General features: G+C 51.2%; 1 protein-coding gene across 1 annotated transcript; it reads right to left on the bottom strand.

The window, feature by feature from the left end:
• Window positions 1-7,012: 7,012 nt before the first annotated feature.
• On the bottom strand, window positions 7,013-19,395 carry ZNF16 (zinc finger protein 16). The gene is given in 4 exon segments (XM_032610170.1): window positions 7,013-7,716; window positions 7,718-9,252; window positions 16,026-16,230; window positions 19,268-19,395. Coding segments are annotated over 3 exon segments (1,962 nt in total). The 5' UTR covers window positions 16,222-16,230; window positions 19,268-19,395; the 3' UTR covers window positions 7,013-7,485.
• Window positions 19,396-20,231: the final 836 nt, after the last annotated feature.

Raw genomic sequence — 20,231 nt, forward strand, 5'->3', positions numbered from 1 at the left:
GGCCTCTCCCGTTGTGGAGCACAGGCTCTGGACGCACAGGCTCAGCGGCCATGGCTCACGGGCCCAGCCGCTCCGCGGCCCGCGGGATCCTCCCGGACCGGGGCACGAACCCGTGTCCCCTGCATCGGCAGGCGGACTCTCAACCACTGCGCCACCAGGGTAGCCCCTCCCCTGGATTTTGAGATGCCACCTTTCTCTCATATCAAATTTCCAGATGGGAATTGTCTCCCCAGTCAATGTGTGTTCTAACGTCTGAAAAGGCTCACAGCCTGGCTCATGGGCACAGAAGAAGACCCTGCACACAGAACAAGCCACATGGGGTACCTCGGAGCCAGGCTGCCCCCACGCTTTTGTGTTACTTCCAAGGAAGCCCAGGGGCCAGTACTGATTGCCTGGCTCTTGTCTGCCAAGTCCCAGGTGAGTGGTCCAGCGGGGACTCTCCTGCTGCCACAGCTGCCCTGGCGTGGCCTGCACTGTCCTCAGCCATCAAGGCCCTGCTCTCCGCTCAGACTTGGAGTTGGCTCCAGATCCATGGAAGCTTCGGGATGGCTGTGGACCCCGCTTCTGCTCTTGGACATTGTGCTCCAGTCTCTCCGCTTCTCCTTGTGTGGAGGGCCCGTGGGTGTTGAGGGAGATTCTCTTTTCCCCCATACCCATCACCTGTGGGGCACGGGCTGTGGGATCCATGGAGGAGGTCTCCCAGGACTCTGCCAAGCACGTGGAGATTGTGGCACAGGTGGTACCAGGCCAGCTACCAGCTGTTAGGGCTGCTTTTTCTGTTGTTCTCTAAGGAGCTGGCATTGTTGATTGGAAGTAGAAATGTCTGGAGCAGGAGAACATCCTCCCGATCTCTATTTCCAGTGGCACAAGGGGGAGGGAGAGGGCTTCAGGGGACCTGTGCAATCAGGGTAGCCAGGCTTCAGTAGAACAAGAAGCTGAGGGGAACTTCCAGAGAAGTCATAGTACAGAGGAATTTGCTGATGTCCGTAAGCCAGAGCAGAGTGGAAGATGTGGGGGCTGAGGGGTGGCTTCTATTGTTTTCTTTATTTTTAAGGCATGAAAAGATTTACTACTTACATAATGGAGGTCTCTGAGGAGAGTGGGGAAGGCCTCTCATACAGGTCTGAGATGGTCTGAGAGAGCAAGAAAGGTCACCGGCCTAGGTCCTTACTGAGGTCAGCAGATGTGGCTGGTGGGAGGGTCCCCAAGCATAGGCGAAGGCCTGCGTGCTCTCAGTCTCCTGCTGGCATCAGAGGACAGAGCACCTGGCTCTCTCTTCAGCTTGTCCAGATGTGGGCACAGCATAAGGAGGATGAGGTCTCAAAGCTGTCAGCAAACATCAGACAACGGAGCCAAACTGCTAGTCACAACTCACCCTGTCGTCTGATGACAGAGACACCATGTTTCACTCAGTTGAATCAGAGCTTGTTTAAGTAAGACTGCAGCCTGAGGCTGGTAGGGGGCACGCCTTCTTTAAGAGAAGTGAGACGAGGGCCTCGGCCATTCTCAGTAAAACCTGGGACTCCAGAGGGGATGAGGGCATCCTGGTGAGGCCTTGTACTGTGGCCTGAGCATAGGTAGAGACATCTAGTGACCTTGATTGATATTTTGGGGTATCTGTGAGGCAAGAGTTCCCTGGAGTTTTTACACCATAGGGCGCAACTCTTAGGCAATAGCACAAGAGTTTGTAAAAATGTGCAGATGGGGCCATTTGTTAGCCAGGCCATTGGGTGCTAAGAAAACTGCCCGAAGTTTGGTCAATCATGCTGACCTTCTGGTCTGGTCCTGTATCAGCATCATCCTGGTTAAGAAATGAGGAGCAGCTCTCCTCTGAACTCCATCTCCCATGATGGTTGGCACTTCTGTTCCTATAGTTTTTGAATTCCCACTGCTGTTCACCCAGTTCATCCCAGGGGGCTCTCCAGGTAGGCAGGGTTCCAGCAGCCTGGCATCTGGAAAGGGACTGAGGACAGGTGAGGCCACCCCTCTTACAGGTGGAGTGTGCCAGAGGGCCCAGGTTTGGCTCCATCCTGTACCAAGGCAGCCTCAGCAGCCCTGCTGAGCTTGTTGGGTGCTGCTTGTATGACCCAGAGCATAATGAGTACCTGGGTACAGAGGGTCACAGGCTCAGGAGGACCCAGTTAGTGGCCAGCAACTGCAGCTCTAATGGCATATTGTATGGGGCAAAGAAGTCAGTTTCTGGCATCAGAAGCCCTTGGACAACTTGGGGCCGTCATGAGTGGTCTGGAGACTCCAGGAGGCATAGAAGGAAGGGCTGAAGCCCCTTCCATGGAGCGGTCTTGGTGGGGACACTAATGGGCATGCCTGAGGTTGCACAAATTCTAGAACATTCTGTTGGAGGGAGCCCCATTCAAGATGGGCCCATTTGCAAGTACTAGGATAAATGGGCTTAAGTAAAATTTGTAAATGAGGGACATGTTGCCTCCAGAACTCCCAGAAGACCTGAGAGATGTTGGTGAGAAGGTCAGTGGCTGTTTCTTGACAGTATCAGGGATGGATCTGCCCTTGGTTAACCAATCATTTCCAGGAACTGAGCAGAGGTGGCAGGACCTTGCACTGTGTTCCTTTCTGGTGAGGCCCTTTGTGTTTCTACGTCCTGAGTGAATGACAAATGAATGGATGCCACATGGCTCTCCTTGGAGGAGAATGTCATCAATGTAATGTCACACCTGTGCTCCTGAAGAAAGGTGCACGCAGCTGATACCTCATCTGCCAAGGTACCCATGAGGATCCCAGAAAAGGTGTACTGTGTCCTTTCAGAGGTGAAGGTAAACTGTGGCTGAGGGACTACTGAAATAGGCCCAGAACAGAACATATTAGCCAAATCGATAATAGCAAAATACTTAGCAGTTGCTGATTGGATGAAGTAATTTTAACTGGGTCCCATGTTTCAAGCCACTTTGTATTACTCGTTGGGTCGGAGCATCCGTGCTCACTATGGAATACTCTAGGGCAGTGGGTGCCAGGATTATGACCAATTTAGGCAAGGCAGTACTTCGGATGGTTAGGGCGAGACATACCTATTTGTCCTCTATTTTGTATTCACTGACTGTTATGATTGTAGGGGCCCTTGTATAAACTTGGTGGGATCCCCAGGTATAACTGAAAATTGACACCCAGTATCAAGTCCATGAAGGTCTGCCAACTGGTGCGTTTCAGCAGGTGTAAATTCAGCATCCATGTCGTAAAGACGCAAAAGCCTTTTCTCTTTTTGTTATGTAAGTTCTTTTAGTAAATTCTGAATGTCAAGTTGGGTCAAATTGTGAATTTCTTTGTCCACAATTTCTCTTTTGGGGGTGTGTGTGGTCTGGATATACTTCAAGGGGGTCCTCTCTATTGCACTCACATTGGTAAATTTCTTCCTCCAGGGAGACTTCAGTCAGTATCATCAGGTCAGGTGCTTCCCCATGGCAATGGCTGCTTGATATGGGTTAAGGACCCTAGGCTTAATTTGGATTTGAATTAATCCCTTGGCTGTGCCGGGAGTGTTTTCTCTAGAACCCCGAGCATGAGGGTTTTCACTGTGACGCAGATGCTGGCTGAAGCAGCAGCAGTGGCAGCATTTAAGGGTCCTGGCAAGCTTCTGCCCTGGAGTGTGGACCTCAGCCTCACCTATGCTTTTCCATGAGTCACCACCCAATGGATTTGTATCTTGCATGGGGCATAGTCTCTCCCCTGAGCCTAGTCAGTTGCAGCTTTGTTCTCAAATAGAGGTAGGTCTGGGATCCGACACACAACCCAAGGCCACTTTAAGGAGGGTCCCCATTCCATACTCTTGTCCCTAAACACCAATTAAGTATGAAGAAAACTGCTGATTTCGGTCCGCTAACTCTACGAGGCTCCACTGGATTCAACAATGCAACACGTGCAGCACGGCTGAGTGATGCCGGCCTGCAGCCAGCGGGCCGGTTAGTAATGGAGCAAAGGCAGAGACTCCCGGGTGATGTCACCGCATGGGCTTCCTGCTCACAATGCCAGTCCCAACTTTCATGGTCACCTGGAGAGGTGGCTGGGCACCCCCCACTGAAGATTTGGTTTGGTGTGAAGACTGATGATGCCACACACACCCCAAGTGCAGGAAAAGGCTTACCACTTACCTGAGGTCAGCAGGGCAGGGCTCCCAAGAAGGTCCAAAGTGGTTTGAGAGCACGGGCAAAGGAGACTGGCCTGGGTGCTTACTGTCGTTGTGGTGGGGCTGGGGGAGCCCCTCCCCCACGTTCCAGCAGGCGCCTGGGTGGTCTGAACCTTCTGCTGGCCCTGAGGGAGGGGCGCCCGGGCTTCCCCATCAGTGTGGCACAGGGGTTGGGGGAGGAGGGGTGAGGCTTAAACACTGTCAACAGTCAGACCCCAGAAAAATGGGCCTGTATATACAATGGAATACGACTCAGCCATACACAAGAATGAAAATTTGCCATTTGCAACAACACGGGTGGACTTGGAGGGTGTCGTGCTAAGTGAAATAAGTCAGACACAGACAAAGACTGTATGATATCACTTATGTGTGGAATCTACAAATATACAACAAACCAGTGAACATAACAAAACAGAAGCAGACTCACAGATGTCAAGAACAAACTAGTGGTTACCCGTGGGGAGAGGGAAGGGGGGAGGAGTAGTATAGGGGTAGGGAAGTAAGAGGTGCAAACCATTAGGTATAAAATGAGCCCCAAGGATCTACGGTACAACACAAGGAATACAGCAAATATTTTATAATAACTATAAATGGAGTATAACCTTTAATAATTGTGAATCAGTATGTTGTCCACCTGAAACTTACTGCTCACCTCCCCGCTTGGAGTCAAGGTAGCTCTCTGGACAGTGGCTGTGCTCCCCATCTCTGCTTCTTGCTCGGACCAAGTCTCAGCCCTGCACTGCTGTCCCTAGAGAATGAGTTAAGTGGTGGAATTATGTATGATACCTTTCCCCCTTTTCTTTTCTTTTTTAAAAAATAATTTTTTTATTGGAGTGCAAGAGTGCACTATTTTATTAATAGTGCAAGAGTGTTCCCTTTTCTCCCCCCTTTTCAACATTTGCATTTTCTAGAATGATGTTGATTTTAAATTTAAAAAGTCAAATTGGGGAAGCTCTATTTGAAATCATGGCTGTTACTCTCCCAGGGGCACAGATGTGTACCCCTTTGGAGCCACTCCCTGAGGCTGCGGCCAGGCTCTGGCCACCCGGGAACGAGGCACCCAGGCCCGAGGTCAGTGACTTTATCTATGGATCTCACAGACTCAGCCCTTACTCCCCAAGGAATACACTTCCAAGGACACCATGAAAGTCAAAAGGGAAGACACAGGCCGTGGTTGACGGACATTTGCTTTTCAAGACCATTCCTCTTTCAAAACATGACGTCCTGAAATTAAAATTTCTCAGGCTGCAGACGGCACAAAATCAGGTGAATTCTCCCCAGCCGCCTGCAGGGCTGAGGGAGCAGAGGAGCCCCTTCCTGTGGGCTCCCAGAGGTGGCAGCTGTTGCTCGCCTGGGCCTCGGCCTCGGGAATCACTAGCGGTTTGGAGGCCGGGGAAGGGGAAAAGGAGCTGAGAAGACAGTGACAGAGAGAGGGGCACACGCTTGCCCCGCCAACCTCTTCTCCACACAGCAGACAATCCTCCTGAGATGCACGTCAGGTCCAAGCCGTCTACATCTTGCCATTCCACCCAGAGTAGAAGCTGCAGGCCTGTGGGGCCCGCCCACGGTCTCACCTGTCTGCTCTCTCTTCGTCACTGTGCCCCTGGCCCACAGGCCCCCTGCTGCTGCCAACCCTAACCCTAACCCACCTGCCTGGGTCATTCTCTCCCTTGCTGCAGGTCATAGCTCACACGACGTCTCACTGAGGCCTTCTCTGCCCCCATTTAAGACTGAGACCCTCAAAACACCCAGACCCCATTTCCTGCTTTACTTTTCATCACAGCAATCATAACTGTTAGACAATTTTCCCTCCCCCGCTGGAATGCAAACTCCTCGACGGCAGACATTTTTGTCTTTCTTGTTTCCTGCTGTATCCCCACTGTGAATGGCACAGAGCAAGTGCACAGCACGTACTTACTGAAAATGGGAGTCATCAAATCCAGGCTGGATGAGGAGCTGCCCTACAGTGAGAGAGTGAGAGGTCTCCTCAGGCAGAGACCGGGGCGGGGAGCTGGAGGGTGGCAGGGCAGGACTGCCGTCCAAGCTGCATCCCACTGGGGTGTTGCCTTGCGGGAGGGGCTGAGGTGGAGAGGAGGGTGTGACAGATGCCTCTGCAGGGCAGCAGTGCCAGCTGCTTTGCAGGGTCTCTGGGGCGAGGGTGGGCAGCCCATGCTGCCCAAGCCCACGGGACACACCTGTGCATCCAAGTCAACCCTTCCACACTCTGTTCTCTCCAAACTCCCACCACCTCTCCCTCCGCATCTGCCACTGCTGGCCTTGCCTCTACTTCCTTGAAAACACAGGAGCCAAGACCTTACCTTCCCACCATAAGTACAAACCTGACGATACCTGCCCATTGCTACCCTTTCTCCTGGAGCAATGCAGGAGGTGCTCCCCACCCCAACCTATCCATCCCATAACACCCCCAGGTCAAGGCCTCCCTGGTGGTAGAGGTGTTGCTTCTGGGCCAAGTTCCCCCGGCTTGGGGATTATGGGACCAGTGCCCACCTCCTAGGGGCACCTAAGTGCCCCATAAATGTCTGATGATGGATCTGGGAAAAAACAGCCTGGGAGCCTGTGGGGTGACAGGAGGGGCATGGAGAGAATGGACCTCTGTGGGTGAGGCCAGGACTGGAGCTTGGGAAAGAGCCTCACGTTTAAATGTGCTGCAGCCCTGAGTGGCCACGGGGGCCTGAGGCACAGCAGAGTGAGAACACACGACCTCAGACTGCAGGCAGGCACCAAGGAAAGGGGGCAGTGGGGGAATCCCATTATGGGATGGGAGGGAGAGGGGTGAGGAGTTGGTGGTGATGAGTATGCACCACCTCTGGGAGAGGGTGACAGCAACCAGACCTGAAACACTCTTGACCTGACTTTATGTAAACAGAATGCCAACTGCAGCCATTGACAGCGAACTCAGTTCTTATGACTAGTGACCAAACAAAAGAAGTGCTGTGGTCATATCTCAAACTGAATGTCAGTCTACTCCCTTGGTTATGTTCCGTTACAGTAATAAACTCTCTTCCTAAGTATGCAGCCTCTATAATTTTTTCCCTTCTAACAAATACGGCAGTCTGATAACAAACTGGAAAAACAAACCGAAAAGAAATGAGGTCACACGCAGCAGGAGCAACGGCAGGGGAGTCGGGGGAGGAGCCTGTCTCACACGGTGGGGAGCCTGTCTCACAGGAGGGTCTCTGGTTTGTGGACAATGGCCGCTGTGGGCAGTGGCTGTGGAGTGGAGGGAATGAGAGAGCCCAACTCAAGTCTCGGGATGGGAGAGGCTGGGACGTTGCCAGGGGAGTTGGGGTGGAGCCTCATGCGGTTTCTTTTCACTCCCTGGTGTGAACCAGCTGGTGCTTGACCAACTTTGACCGCTGGCTGAAGGCTTTCCCACAAGCTGTGCAGTCATAGGGCTTCACCCCAGTGTGAATCCTCTGGTGCTGGATGAGGACTGAGCGCTGGCTGAAGGACTTCCCACACTCACCGCACTGATAGGGCCTCTCACCGGTGTGGATGATCTGATGCTGAATGAGGTGCGAGCTCTGGCTGAAGCCCTTCCCCACACTCGATGCATGCGTAGGGCTTCTCTCCAGTGTGGACTTTCTGGTGGTGGATGAGGTTTGAGCTCCGGTTGAAGGCTTTGCCGCACTGGTTACACTCATGGGGTTTCAACCCATTATGGATCCTCTGATGCTGAATGAGAGTTGAGCTCTGGCTGAAGGTTTTCCCACACTCAGTACATTCATAGGGCTTCTCTCCAGTGTGAACTCGCTGGTGCAGGATGAGGTTGGAGCTGCGACCGAAGGTCTTCCCGCACTCGCGACACTCATAGGGCTTGTCGCCCGTGTGCACACCCTGGTGCTGGATGAGCGCAGAGCTGTGGCTGAAGGCCTTCCCACAGATGCTGCATTCATACGGCTTCTCTCCCGTGTGGATGATCTGGTGCTTTCTGAGCACTGAGCTGTAGCTGAAGGCCTTCCCACACACACCGCACACGTGAGGCTTCTCTCCAGTGTGGATTCTCCGGTGCTGGATGAGGCTCGAGCTCTGGCTGAAGGCCTTCCCACAGTCACTGCACTTGTAGGGCTTCTCCCCCGTGTGGACCCTGTGATGCTTAATGAGGTTGGATACGCGGCTGAAGGGTTTGCCACACTCGCTACACGCGTAAGGCCTCTCCCCGGTGTGGACCCTCTGGTGCTTCCTCAGGTGTGAGCTCTGGCTGAAGGCCTTCCCGCACACATCACACTCGAAGGGCTTCTCCCCTGTGTGGACCCTCTGGTGTTTGATAAGGTTGGAGCTCCGCCTGAAGGCCTTCCCGCAGGCGTTGCACACGTATGGCTTCTCCCCGGAGTGGATTCTTTGATGCTGGATGAGGTTGGAGGTCCTCCTGAAGGCCTTCCCGCACTCACTGCATTCGTAGGGCTTCTCACTCACATGGGACTTCTGGTGCTTTTTAAGGCTGGAGCTCTGGCCAAAGGCCTTTCCACACTCAGTACACACGTGTGGCTTCTCTCCGCGGTGGGTAAGCCGGTGCCTGAGGAGGTCTGAATGTGTGCTAAAGGGCCTTCCACATTCATTACATATGAAGGACTTCTGTCCAGTGTGCGCTGTCTGATGCTGAATAAGATCGGGGCCTCCTTGGAAGGTGTTCCCACACTCGTTGCATATGAACGGGCTTTCGGCTGCGTGAAGCCCCTCACAGCTGATTAGGTCCATGCTGTGTGGGAAGCTCTGGCCATGCGTGTCGTGCGGATGTGGCCTCTCTTCTGCAGGGGCTCCCTGACATGCCACTGGGCTTGGGCTCAGACTGAAGCCTCTCTTGACCTTGTCACAGTCCACCTCTTTCTCTCCTGAGGAGCTCCTGAGAAGCACTTGCACTGGTGTGAAGTCCCCCTCCCAGCAGGGGGACTGCGCCTGTCTCTCATCTTCAGGGACCTCCCAGTCTCTTTCTAATGCACCGTCACAGAGTTCTCCAAGCTCAGGAGTCTGGGAAACATCACTGGCATGGTTTTCTGATGTTTCTGCCTGTGATTCCAAATCCTCAGAAGCTTCTTCCTTCTGAAGAAACTCCTTGCCCTCAGTCCTGGGGTCCCAATCTGAAATGACAAACAGGAAGTCACATGGAAGGAAACAGGGAAACACAGACAAGTCTGGGAGCATGGGACCCAAGGTGGGTGGTGGTCCCAGGTCTCTTGAGGGGACTGTGAGGGGCTGGCAGAGCTGAGGGGACCAGGCTGCACGGCAACTGAAAACCAACCCTAACCTGACCCCCAGACTCCACATCTCAGGAAAGCACCTGCAGTCTCCCGACTAAGGCCACCCAAAATCCTGGCCTGAGTTGAGGCAGTCCCTTGGCTGTCCTTCCCCTGACCCACAGCAGGTCATCAGCAGGTCCTGTTGGCTTTACCTCGGAGCGTGTCACAAACCCAGGCACTCACCCTCCCACCTGTTCAAGGAAAACACAGCTCCCTGCACGTTGCATTGCTAGACATTCTACCTGCCTCCTGTTCCAGATGCACAAGCCTGGAGTCAGCTGCTTGGCCCAGCTCTCATTCTCTGGGCGCCCACCACTGGCTTCACAGGTGTGGGCCTGGGCCCAGGCCAGAAGGTGCAGGGCCCGTTCCCTTCAAGGAAGCAGAACTGGCTCCAACTGCATGGTGATGACTCTGGAATGTCAGACTCCATCCCACTTGACAGAGAAGCCTTCAGCGACCGTGCCCCATTTGCCAAAGCAACCTGTACCTCTCGGTACCTGCACTGTGACTGCACTTTGTTAGCTGGTACCAGGGCTCAGCTGCTGCATCCATCCTTCCGTGACAGAGACGTGCACAAGGCTGCTTGTCACACCGGGAGGCACCCCCTTTTTCACACCTGAAGGACAAGGAAACTCTGCTCTACTGTATCTCTCTCTCTCGTTATACCTGAGACATCCAGGCCAAACCACCCTTTGCTCCTGCCTGGATGGGGAGCAGCTAACCTGGCCTCCCACCTTCCCCTCCCGCCCACAGCAGTCTGGTGACAAGAGCACTTTGACAACCTCCCCCCTCTGCTCCCGCTTCTCCTGAGCAGGAGGGACCTGCTCCCCTTGGGGTCTGCCCTCCCCGATGGTCCTCACGCTCCCTCCTTCCCTTCCCTTCTGCTGGTCTTGGCTCAATCACCTCACGGGAGAGGACTTCTCTGACCACTGCCCCCAACAGGGCTCCATGTCCCAGGGCTGGGGCCACCCAGTGGTGCTGAGTGGGTGGGTGAAGGACACCCCTCCCTACCCCCAGCCTCCTTGGGCCTACTGCCCTCTGACCTACCCCTCAGCTCAAGACAACTGCCTCTCCCCACCTGGAACTTCAATCTACCACCACAATAGCAGTCTGTCTCCCCCACCCCAACTGGAGGCTTCTGTTATGCTTGGGTCTCAGTGCAGACCCAGCTTGGCCATACGCGCAGCCTGTTTGCCTACCATGCCCATGTGCCTGGTGGTGACAATTCACATTCTGGTCACCTGACCCACGGCCCAGCTGGAAGCCCCTGCATAGAGTCTCTGCCAGGACCCCCTCCTTGGAGCTTGGCCATGCGGCCAGCACACAGATGCAGGCACCATGCTTCGCCTTCCTGCTGACCCTCATGCAGGCCTGTCATCACTTGCTGCACGCGGGCTACCATCTTCTCCCAGAGCCCCAGCCCCTGGGCACCTGTGGTAATGTCCACAGGCTGCTGGACTGACTGACGGTGGTGGGGGGAGGCACAGTGACCCCTGCAGGACAGACAGGGAGGTCACTGGAGGAAACAAGGGTCTGGATGGGATGACACAGGGTTCACTATGTCCCCTGCTGCACCCCATGACTGATCTGCGGGGTTCCACCCTCTCCTGGTTGCGTGTGGGGAAGGGACGGAGCTTTTCCATAAAGGGTCAGAGAGGGACCATCTTGGACTTTGTGGCTACACGGTCTCTGTCATATGGTCTGCTTTGTTATAATCCTTAAAAAACCTTCAACCGTTCTTTGCTTGCAGGCCCCAAACAACTGGCTAGCTGGATCTGGCCTGTAGGCCATGGCTTGCTGAACCCTGACTGAGGTAAGGTCATTACTGTGGCTCAGGAAGTGGTGGCAATAGGAACTGGTTTTTGAGCCAGAGCTACTGTCAACCTGGAAGAAGTTTACTGAGACAGGAAACAAGAGCGAGTGAGGTGAGGATGATGAGACGGCATTTTTGATTTGCTAAACTGGATACAATTCTCCTCTGCAACATAAGAACTATTGGAAAAATAATGAAAGTTCCTCTTTTGAAAGGAAATATAAAGTCATAGAAATATGGCTTTCCTTAAGAAAAATCTTTAAAAAAATTGGGTTTAATGGTGAAGGAAAAGATTTGAAAACAAATACACTTGTTTGCACTGTGTTGCCCCCACAAGTGTGACACCAAATGGAGAAAAGGGTGAAGACTCTGAGCCCTTCCAGCACACAGCAAACCTGTTAGACTTCCTGAGAGACAACACTAAAGACCTTTATGATTAGTTGCTTCCATGTTTGTGAAAAAGTACCCCTGTCAAAGCCACGCTTGTGAGCGACACGTGTGGCTGTGGCTGTTGAGGGGCAGAGCTGTGGCTCTCCAGTGCTCACCCTGCCGTCTGCCACACAGACCCCAGCAGCACCGCAGACTCGGGCGGGGTCTCCGTTAGTCTCCCATCTCCCACAGGGGCTCTGTTTTCATTTTACTTAATAGTTTGTTGAGGTGAAATTGACAGACAAAAAATTAACTGTTTGAAATGAGCAATTCAGTGGCATTTAGTGCACTTACAATGTTGTGTGATCAACATCTTCATCTTGTCCCAAGACATTTCCATCACCTCAAAGCCCCTATGCACTAGTTTATCTCCATATTTCCTGGCCCCCAGCTCCTGGTAACCACAAACCTGCATTTTGTCTCCACGGATTTACCTACTCCTGACATCTTATATGAATGAAATCATATGATTATGTAACTTTTGAGGCACACTGCAGCAGGTGTAAATAAGGGAGCTTCACTCCCTTTTTTGACTGAATAATATTCCATGGTGTAGATAAAGCACATTTGGCTTATACATTCATCCAATGATGGATGTCTGGGCTGTTTACACCTCTTGGCTATTGTGAATAGTGCTATGAACACGATATACATGTACTTGTTTGGGTATCTGCCTTGAATTCTTGGCGCATATATCTAGCAGTGGAATTGCTGGGTCATATGGTAATGCTATGTTTCAACTTTCAAGGAACTGCCAAATTGCATTCCAGAGTGGCTGCACCATTTTACATTCCCACCAGCAATGTATGAGGGTTCCAGTTATCTCCAAATCCTTGAAAGCACTTGTTAATTAGTTACTTTATTATTACAGCCATCCTAGTGGGTGTGAAGTGGTAATCTTACTCGGGTTATTTATTTATTTATTTTTGTGGTACGCGGGCCTCTCACTGTTGTGGCCTCTCCCGTTGTGGAGCACAGACTCCGGACATGCAGGCTCAGCGTCCATGGCTCATGGGCCTAGCCACTCCGTGGCATGTGGGATCTTCCCGGACCAGGGCACGAACCCGTGTCCCCTGCATCGGCAGGCGGACTCTCAATCACTGCGCCACCAGGGAAGCCCCTTACTCGGGTTTTGACTTCATTTCTCAAATCACTGATGAATTTGAGCATCTTTTTGTTTGCTAGTTGGTCATTTGTATATTTTCTTTGGAGAAATGTTTATTCAAGTCCCTTGCTCATTTAAAGAGTGGCTTGTTTGTCTTTTGTTGTTGAGTTGTAAGAGTTCTTTATATATTCTGGGTACTAGACCTTTGCCAGATATACAATTTGCAAAGATCTTCTCACATTCTGTAGGATGTCATTTCACTTTTTTCATAATGTCCTTTCATGCCCCGAAGTCTTTAATTTTGATGAAGTCCAATTTACCTTTTTCTTTTGTTGTTCATGCTTTTGGTGTTGTATCTAAGAAGCCACTGCCAAACCCAACGTTATGAAAATGTAATGTTTTCTTCTAACAGTTTTATGACTTCAGTTCCTGAATTTGGTAGTTGGATGATTCTGAGTTAATTTTTGCATATGGCATGAGGTAGGGAGCCAAGTTCACTCTTCTGCACATGGAAATCCACTTGTCCCAGCATCATTTATTTAACAGAGTTCTCTCTCTTCACTGAATGGTCCTGACACACTGGTTGAAAATCAATTGGCCTCAGATGTATGGGCTTACTTCTAGACTCTCAATTCTATTCCATTGTTCTGTATGCTTATCCTACATCAGTACCAAACTGTTTTGATTACTGAAGGTTTGTAGCAAGTTTTGAAACTGGGAAAAATGAGTTCTCAGACTTTGTTCTTTTTCAAGCTTGTTTTGGTTATTTGGGGCCCCTTGAATTCCATATTGAGGACTGACTTTTCCATTTCTGTAAAAAGGCTGTTGGAATTTTGACAGGGATTGTATTGAATCTGTAGGTTGCTCTGGATAGCACTGACATCATAACACTATTAAGACCGAAACATGGACATGGCATGTCTTTTCAATTATTTAGGTATCCTTTCTTTCTTTTTTTTTTTAAATATATAAATTTATTTATTTACAGCTGCATTGGGTTGTTGTTGCTGTGCGCGGGCTTTCTCTAGTCACGGTGCATGGGCTTTCTCTAGTTGTGGTGAGCGGGGACTACTCTTCGTTGCAGTGTATGGGCTTCTCATGGCAGTGACTTCTCTTGTTGCGGAGCATGGGCTCTAGGCACGCGGGCTTCAGTAGTTGTGGCATGTGGGCTCAGTAGTTGTGGCTCGTGGGCTCTAGAGCACAGGCTCAGTAGTTGTGGCACATGGGTTTAGCTGCTCCGTGGCATGTGGGATCTTCCTGGACCAGGGCTTGAGCCTGTGTTCCCTGCATTGGCAGGCAGATTCTTAACCACTGCATCACCAGGCAAGTCCCAGGTATCCTTTAATTTCTTTTGGTGATGATCTGCAGTTCTCAGCCAACACATCTTTCACCCACTTGTTTAAATTTATTTGTAGATTTTTTTCTTTTTGATGCTATTATAAATGAATTGTTTTAATTTCCATTTCAGATTGTACGTTGTTGGTGTACAGAAGCACAACTGATTTTGTGTGTTGACTTGTACCTTGCAACTTTGCTGAATTCATTTATTAGCTCTAGTAGCTTTTTAATGGATTCTTTGGTATTTTCTATATATAGGATCATGCCTTAGGCAAACAGAGGTAGTTTTATTTCTTCTTTCCCAATCTGAATGCCTTTTATTTGTTTTTCTTGCCTGATTGCTCTGGTTACAACTTCCAGTACAATACTGAATAGCACAGGTGAAAGCAGGCATGTTTTCCTGATCTTTGGGGAAAAGCTTTTAATCTTTCACAAATGTGTATTATGTTAGCTATAGGTTTTTCATGAATGCCCTTTATCATGTTGAGGATGTTGCCTTGTACTGAGTTCCCTCAGTGTTTTTATCGTGAAAATGTATTTGGTTTTATCAAATACATTTTTTTGCATCAATTGAGATGATTATAGCTTTTCTCCTTCATTCCATTAATGCAGTAAATGACACTGATTAGTTCTTATGTTGAACCACTCTTGTATTCCTGGGTTACATCTCACTTGGTCACAGGATATAATATTTTAATGTGCTGCTGGATTCAGTTTGCTAGCATTTTGTTGAGGGTTTTGCATATATAGCCATAAAATGTCTTAATATATAATTTTCTTTTCCTGTGATGTCTTTATTTGACTTTCCTTTCTCTTCTATAGTTTGCAAGAGTTTGAGAAAACTTAGTGTTAATCCTTCTTTAAATGTTGTTAGAATTCACCAGTGAAGCCACTTGGTCCTGGATGTTTGTTAGTTTTTTTCTTTTTTTTTTTTTTTGTGGTACGCGGGCCTCTCACTGTTGTGGCCTCTCCCGTTGCGGAGCACAGGCTCCGGACGCGCAGGCTCAGCGGGCCCATGGGCCCAGCCACTCTGTGGCATGTGGGATCCTCCCAGACCAGGGCACGAACCCGTGTCCCCTGCATCGGCAGGTGGACTCTCAACCACTGCGCCACCAGGGAAGCCCAGCAAAATGGTTTTTAAAACATGAGCTACCAACAATCTTTTTTTCCTGGAGCAAGAATCCTGGCCTAACTCACCATTCTCTGCCTGGTATACCCCTGGCCATCTGGCAGCAGGCTTTGTCCCTCAGGGCCACTTCTTTGGCTCTGTCATGTTTTTCATCCTCTATCCATCTCCTCCCTCCAACACACCTAGGACTGCCTTGTGCCATCTCTGCCCTTAGCCCAACCTTCCCTGGCCACACAGGGTCTGAACAGGGTACTCTGGCCAGATGTCCTGAGTATGACAAAAGGTCCCACATAGTTAAGAGTGTCTTCTTGTAAAACAGCCACCATCAGATCCCAGTAAGGAAAGCTAACAGTGAGTAACCATCCTGATCACTGCTGAGAGGTCCACAGAAGAGGTGAGTTAGTGAGTGGTGTCCAGGAAGGACTCTCTGGTATCTGACGGGGATGGGAGCAGCTGGGCAGTGTGAATAGAACAGGGCCAAGGCTTGGATTAGGGCAGAGACCCGAGGGCACGGACTACCACCAGCCTGGTGAGTAAGTTAGGCAGGGCTCAGCTGGTGACCATCATGTCACACCCCTCTATGTCAGGTGAGGAAAGCAGTGTCCCACTCAGGGCACCAGGGCAGCCAGGTGCCAGGCCAATTTCCTCTGTTGGCCCCTTGACCTCCAGCCTTGGCCCCTCAAGTCCACAAGGCACTCTGCCCCTAATGGTGACACACACACCTCCTGAGGTAAGTGCAGGGTGATGTAGACAAAGTCTCCTCAGAACAAGGGCATCGGTGGGGAACTCACACCCAGTACCTGGCTGCTGATGGTGAGGGGGGGTGGCTTCTGGCTCAGCGTCACCACAGCAGAAGGGACCATGAAGTGCAGATCCAGGGTGGGTCACAGCGGGAGCATCACTCACACAGGCCTGTGTTCTGGGGGTCCAAGGAGATGGTCCAGGGACTGAGGGTTCCATTTCTGCCTCTTCAGGGCGTACTCTGAGGCTGGGCATGGCTGGGACCTGGAGACCAGCAAGGACACAGGTGAATGTGCAGAGGGGATAACTCCAGGGGTTCACCCATCCACCAGGTAGGGGTCACTTCCTTCACCCCTGCAGCCTGAGACCTCTGGAAGGCCTGGTGATTGATGCCACATTCCCTGATCTTGGAACCAAGGGAAGGGTCAGCCAGCCACGAGGACACAGACTCACAAGCCAGGGCCACAGGTGGGAAATGGTGAGATGCTGACCACAGAGCAAGGTGAGCACACAGTGCCCTGTTGGCACCACCTGGAAGGGCCCAAGCTTTACCTGATAAGAGGAAAGCAGCTCCCGTGGAGCCTGTGCCTGCTGTGGTGGGCTTGTTCCTGACACAATGCTCTGAAGGTGGACCACTGGACCCACTCACGGGGGAAGAGCAACTCCAAAGGTTGGGCTGCCAGGGGTAGCCTGAGCTGCAGACATGCACAAAGTCATCACAGTGCCACCCTATTGGTCAGCACTGAGTTGTGTCCCCCTGGCAGCATCCAGAGTGGGTGTCCCCATCCCCAACCTCCTGGGCTGTCCTCCCACTGCACCAGTGGCTCCCTCCCAGACTCCTCATCTCCCTCTTCACGTTGGTGCTCCAGGGTTCACTTCTGTATCTATACCAACTTCCTTGGTTAATCTGTCCAGTCCTGAGGCATCAACATCATTTATCCCGTGAAGACTCTCAAACCTGGCTCATCTCCAGGTTTAAGTGGTCTCTCTGAGCAAGGGACAGGACATTCCCACCCAGACACATGATGGGTTCCCCACATGGACCAAGTTACTGATTTCCTCCACCCCTCCCACTACCCTGTCTCTGAGCAAATGCACCATGCCATGCCCAGCAGCCCATCTGGGAGTGGGGCAACATCCCTCAGCCCCTTATTCATATTGTACCATGAGCAGGTACCAGTGACCCGTCTGCCCTTCAGGGGTAGAGAAGATGAGGCAAAAGCCCATTGTAGACACTGCCCGCCAACCCTTGGACTGAATTTCTCCTCTTGGGACACACGCTTTCAGTGTTTCCAAAACACCCACTATATGCCAGCGTGTTTCCAAAACACCCACTATATGCCAGCATCTATTCCAGGGACAATGTGACCATCACCCTCATGGGTTTCAGTGGGGAGACAGATAATAGCAAATGCATCAGTGAGATGGGCAAGTGCTCTGGGCACAGGTAGCAGAGAAGGGGTGGAGCCTGGGGCAGGCGGGCATTTAACCAGGCCCAGAGAAGAGAGGGTTTAGGCCATGCCTGGCTGGAAAGGTAGAAGAAGGCAAGGGTGAGATGGGGCAGAGGTGTGAACAGAGCTCAGAGACAGTTGCTGGAGGACAGACTATAAGAGGTCTTGACTGCCTGATGAAAGTGAGACATCAGCCACATTTCTACATTGGGAGACAGAACTAATGAAACATCTTAGGAAGATTCACCTGGCGTGGGCACTCAGAGGGATGGTGCATAAGATTCAAAGCAAGGAAAGCACTGACTCAAGGCACTCATCCATGTAGCAGCAGACAGAGAAGATGATGCTTCCAAGGGGCGAACCTTCACTTTCTTCCAAGGGGAGAGTCAATCATTTGTAACATTTATTCAGTTCATTTTATTTTAAAATCTTCAAGTTATCATCCCTGTTTCTGAATAGGGGCACAGTCATATGGCTCAAAATTCAAAAGGTTAAAGAGGACTTAAGGTGAAACATCTCCCAGCCAGCCACACTACTCCTTCCCAGTTTCCAACGTGTCCTTCCTGATTACTCTAAGCTTACACAAACAAATATGTGTATTCTTTCTTTGCCTTTTTATTATAAATTGTACCAAACTAAGCTCATTTTAAGATTTTTATTTGTTTATTTATTTATTTAGGGCTGAGTTGGATCTTTGTTGCTGCATGCGCCCTTTCTCTCGTTGCAGTGAGCTGGGGCAACTCTTTGTTGTGGTGTGTGGGCTTCTCATTGCAGTGGCTTCTCTCATTGCAGAGCATGGGCTCTAGGCGCCCGGGCTTCAGTAGTTGTGGCTCGCGGGCTCTAGAGTGCAGGCTCAGTAGTTGTGGCGCACGGGCCTAGTTGCTCCGCGGCATGTGGGATCTTCCCATACCAGGGCTCGAACCTGTGTCCCCTGCATTGGCAGGCGGATCCTTAACCACTGCGCCACCAGGGAAGCCCCGAAAACTAAGCTCATTTTACATTTTGTTTTTCTCACTTCAGTATTTGTGGGATCTTGCCCAGGAGGACACAGACTGATCAGTGGTAGCAGACTGCTCCTCCTCACCCATGTCCACATCCTATCCCTAGAACCTACACTACACAGCGAAAGAGATTTTGCAGAGGAAATTAAGTTTACGGGCCTGGATTACCTTGGTGGACCCAATCTAATCACATGAGCCGTTGCTGACTCAGATGCACGGGTCATATGCAAGGAGTGGGGCCTCCAAGAGCTAAGAACAGTCAGCAAGGAAAAAGCAACCTCGGGAATTGGATTCCACCAGTGAGCTTGGAAGCTGATTCTCCTGGCTAAGGGCTCAACCTGGTGCTAAGCAAAGATACAACTGTGAAGACCAGCAGCCACTTGTCCATAGCAGGCATCCACGGGATGGGCATGACCCAGCCTCAGTCCCACTCCCTTGGGGGAGAATAAATTCCTCCCCATCCCCAGAGCCCCTTCTCCATCTGGAGGGCGAATCCACCACCAACTGGGCCTCCAGGCAGGACATCTGATGCCAAGCGACAACCCCATTCATTTCTCACCCGGCTCCGTACAGTTCCGACGTTCGCACCAATTCCTGAGGCCCTTCCTCCGCCCCAACCCCGCGCGTCAGGACACTATTCGTGCACACTTGCCCGTCGCACTGTAGCAGCCGCGCCACGCGGTCCCGCAGCCCGGCTCCAGGTCAGGGGTTGCTCGGCTCCGCCGCGCACCCTCTGCAGGGCGCCCCTCGCACGCCCTCTCGGGAGGGGCCCTCGAAGGCTGTGACCCGCCCACGCCCCTTTACGGACCCCCGCGCACCGAGCCTAGGCCTCCCGGGGCCGGCACCCACCGCGGCGGCACCGGAGTCACGAGGGAGCGCGGTCAGCAACGCCGAAACGCCACCGCGGCAATCGCCAACTCCGGGAGTCGCTCCGGGAACAGAGGAAGGCCGCGGGCCCCAGGCCACTCGGCCCTTAGGCGGACCCCGGAAGTCCCGCTTCGACTTCCGGCTCGTGGACCCGCCCAGCCCAGCCCAGCCCAGTGTGGCCGCTCTAGACCGCGGGAGGACGAGCGACTCGGTGGATCCATACTTGACCCCCGCGAGGTGCCAGGAGCCGCCGGGAGCCCCGCGATCAGAGTCGGTTCGTGCAACTAACCAGGGTGGCAACTACCTAAAAAAAGACAAGCGATTATAAATGCAGGGAGAACTAGGGACTTAGATACACAGGTACCTAGAATCGGAACAGGTTTTGCTTGATGAAAACATGATGATGCACGTGGAAGAAACTGAATCCCTCAATCAGTAAATGATTCGACAGATAGATGGAAAAACTCAAATTCCTTAAGTGGGACTGTCCATGAAACATTTACAAAAATTGATTATACAGTTAGACATAAAGAATACAAATATTTTAAAGTATGCATTTAAACTACCAAAATTAGAATAGAAATACATAATAAAAAGTTGACTCCCAAAACTCTTTAACTATTGGAGTTTACGAAACGCTATCTACATAACCTTTGAATCAAAAATGATACTAGCTGGAAAATTACAGACTATTTATAAAGCAATGAAAAGCAAAACACTTCATTCTCACACCTACGGAACCCAGTGTAAAGTGTAAAATATATAATATCCACTGAATATTTTCATAGAAAAATATATATGACTATATCGCCTTAAATACTTTTTCTTTATTAAAGAAGACAAAAGCATTTATCCTTAAGAAGTTAGAAAAAGGAACATTTCTCCGAACCAGCAATAACCAATCAGGTAATGTAACAAAAATGAAATCTCTTGGGACTTCCCTGGC

The sequence above is a fragment of the Phocoena sinus genome, chromosome 17, assembly GCF_008692025.1.
Source record: "Phocoena sinus isolate mPhoSin1 chromosome 17, mPhoSin1.pri, whole genome shotgun sequence".
NCBI classification, from domain to species: Eukaryota; Metazoa; Chordata; class Mammalia; order Artiodactyla; family Phocoenidae; genus Phocoena; species Phocoena sinus.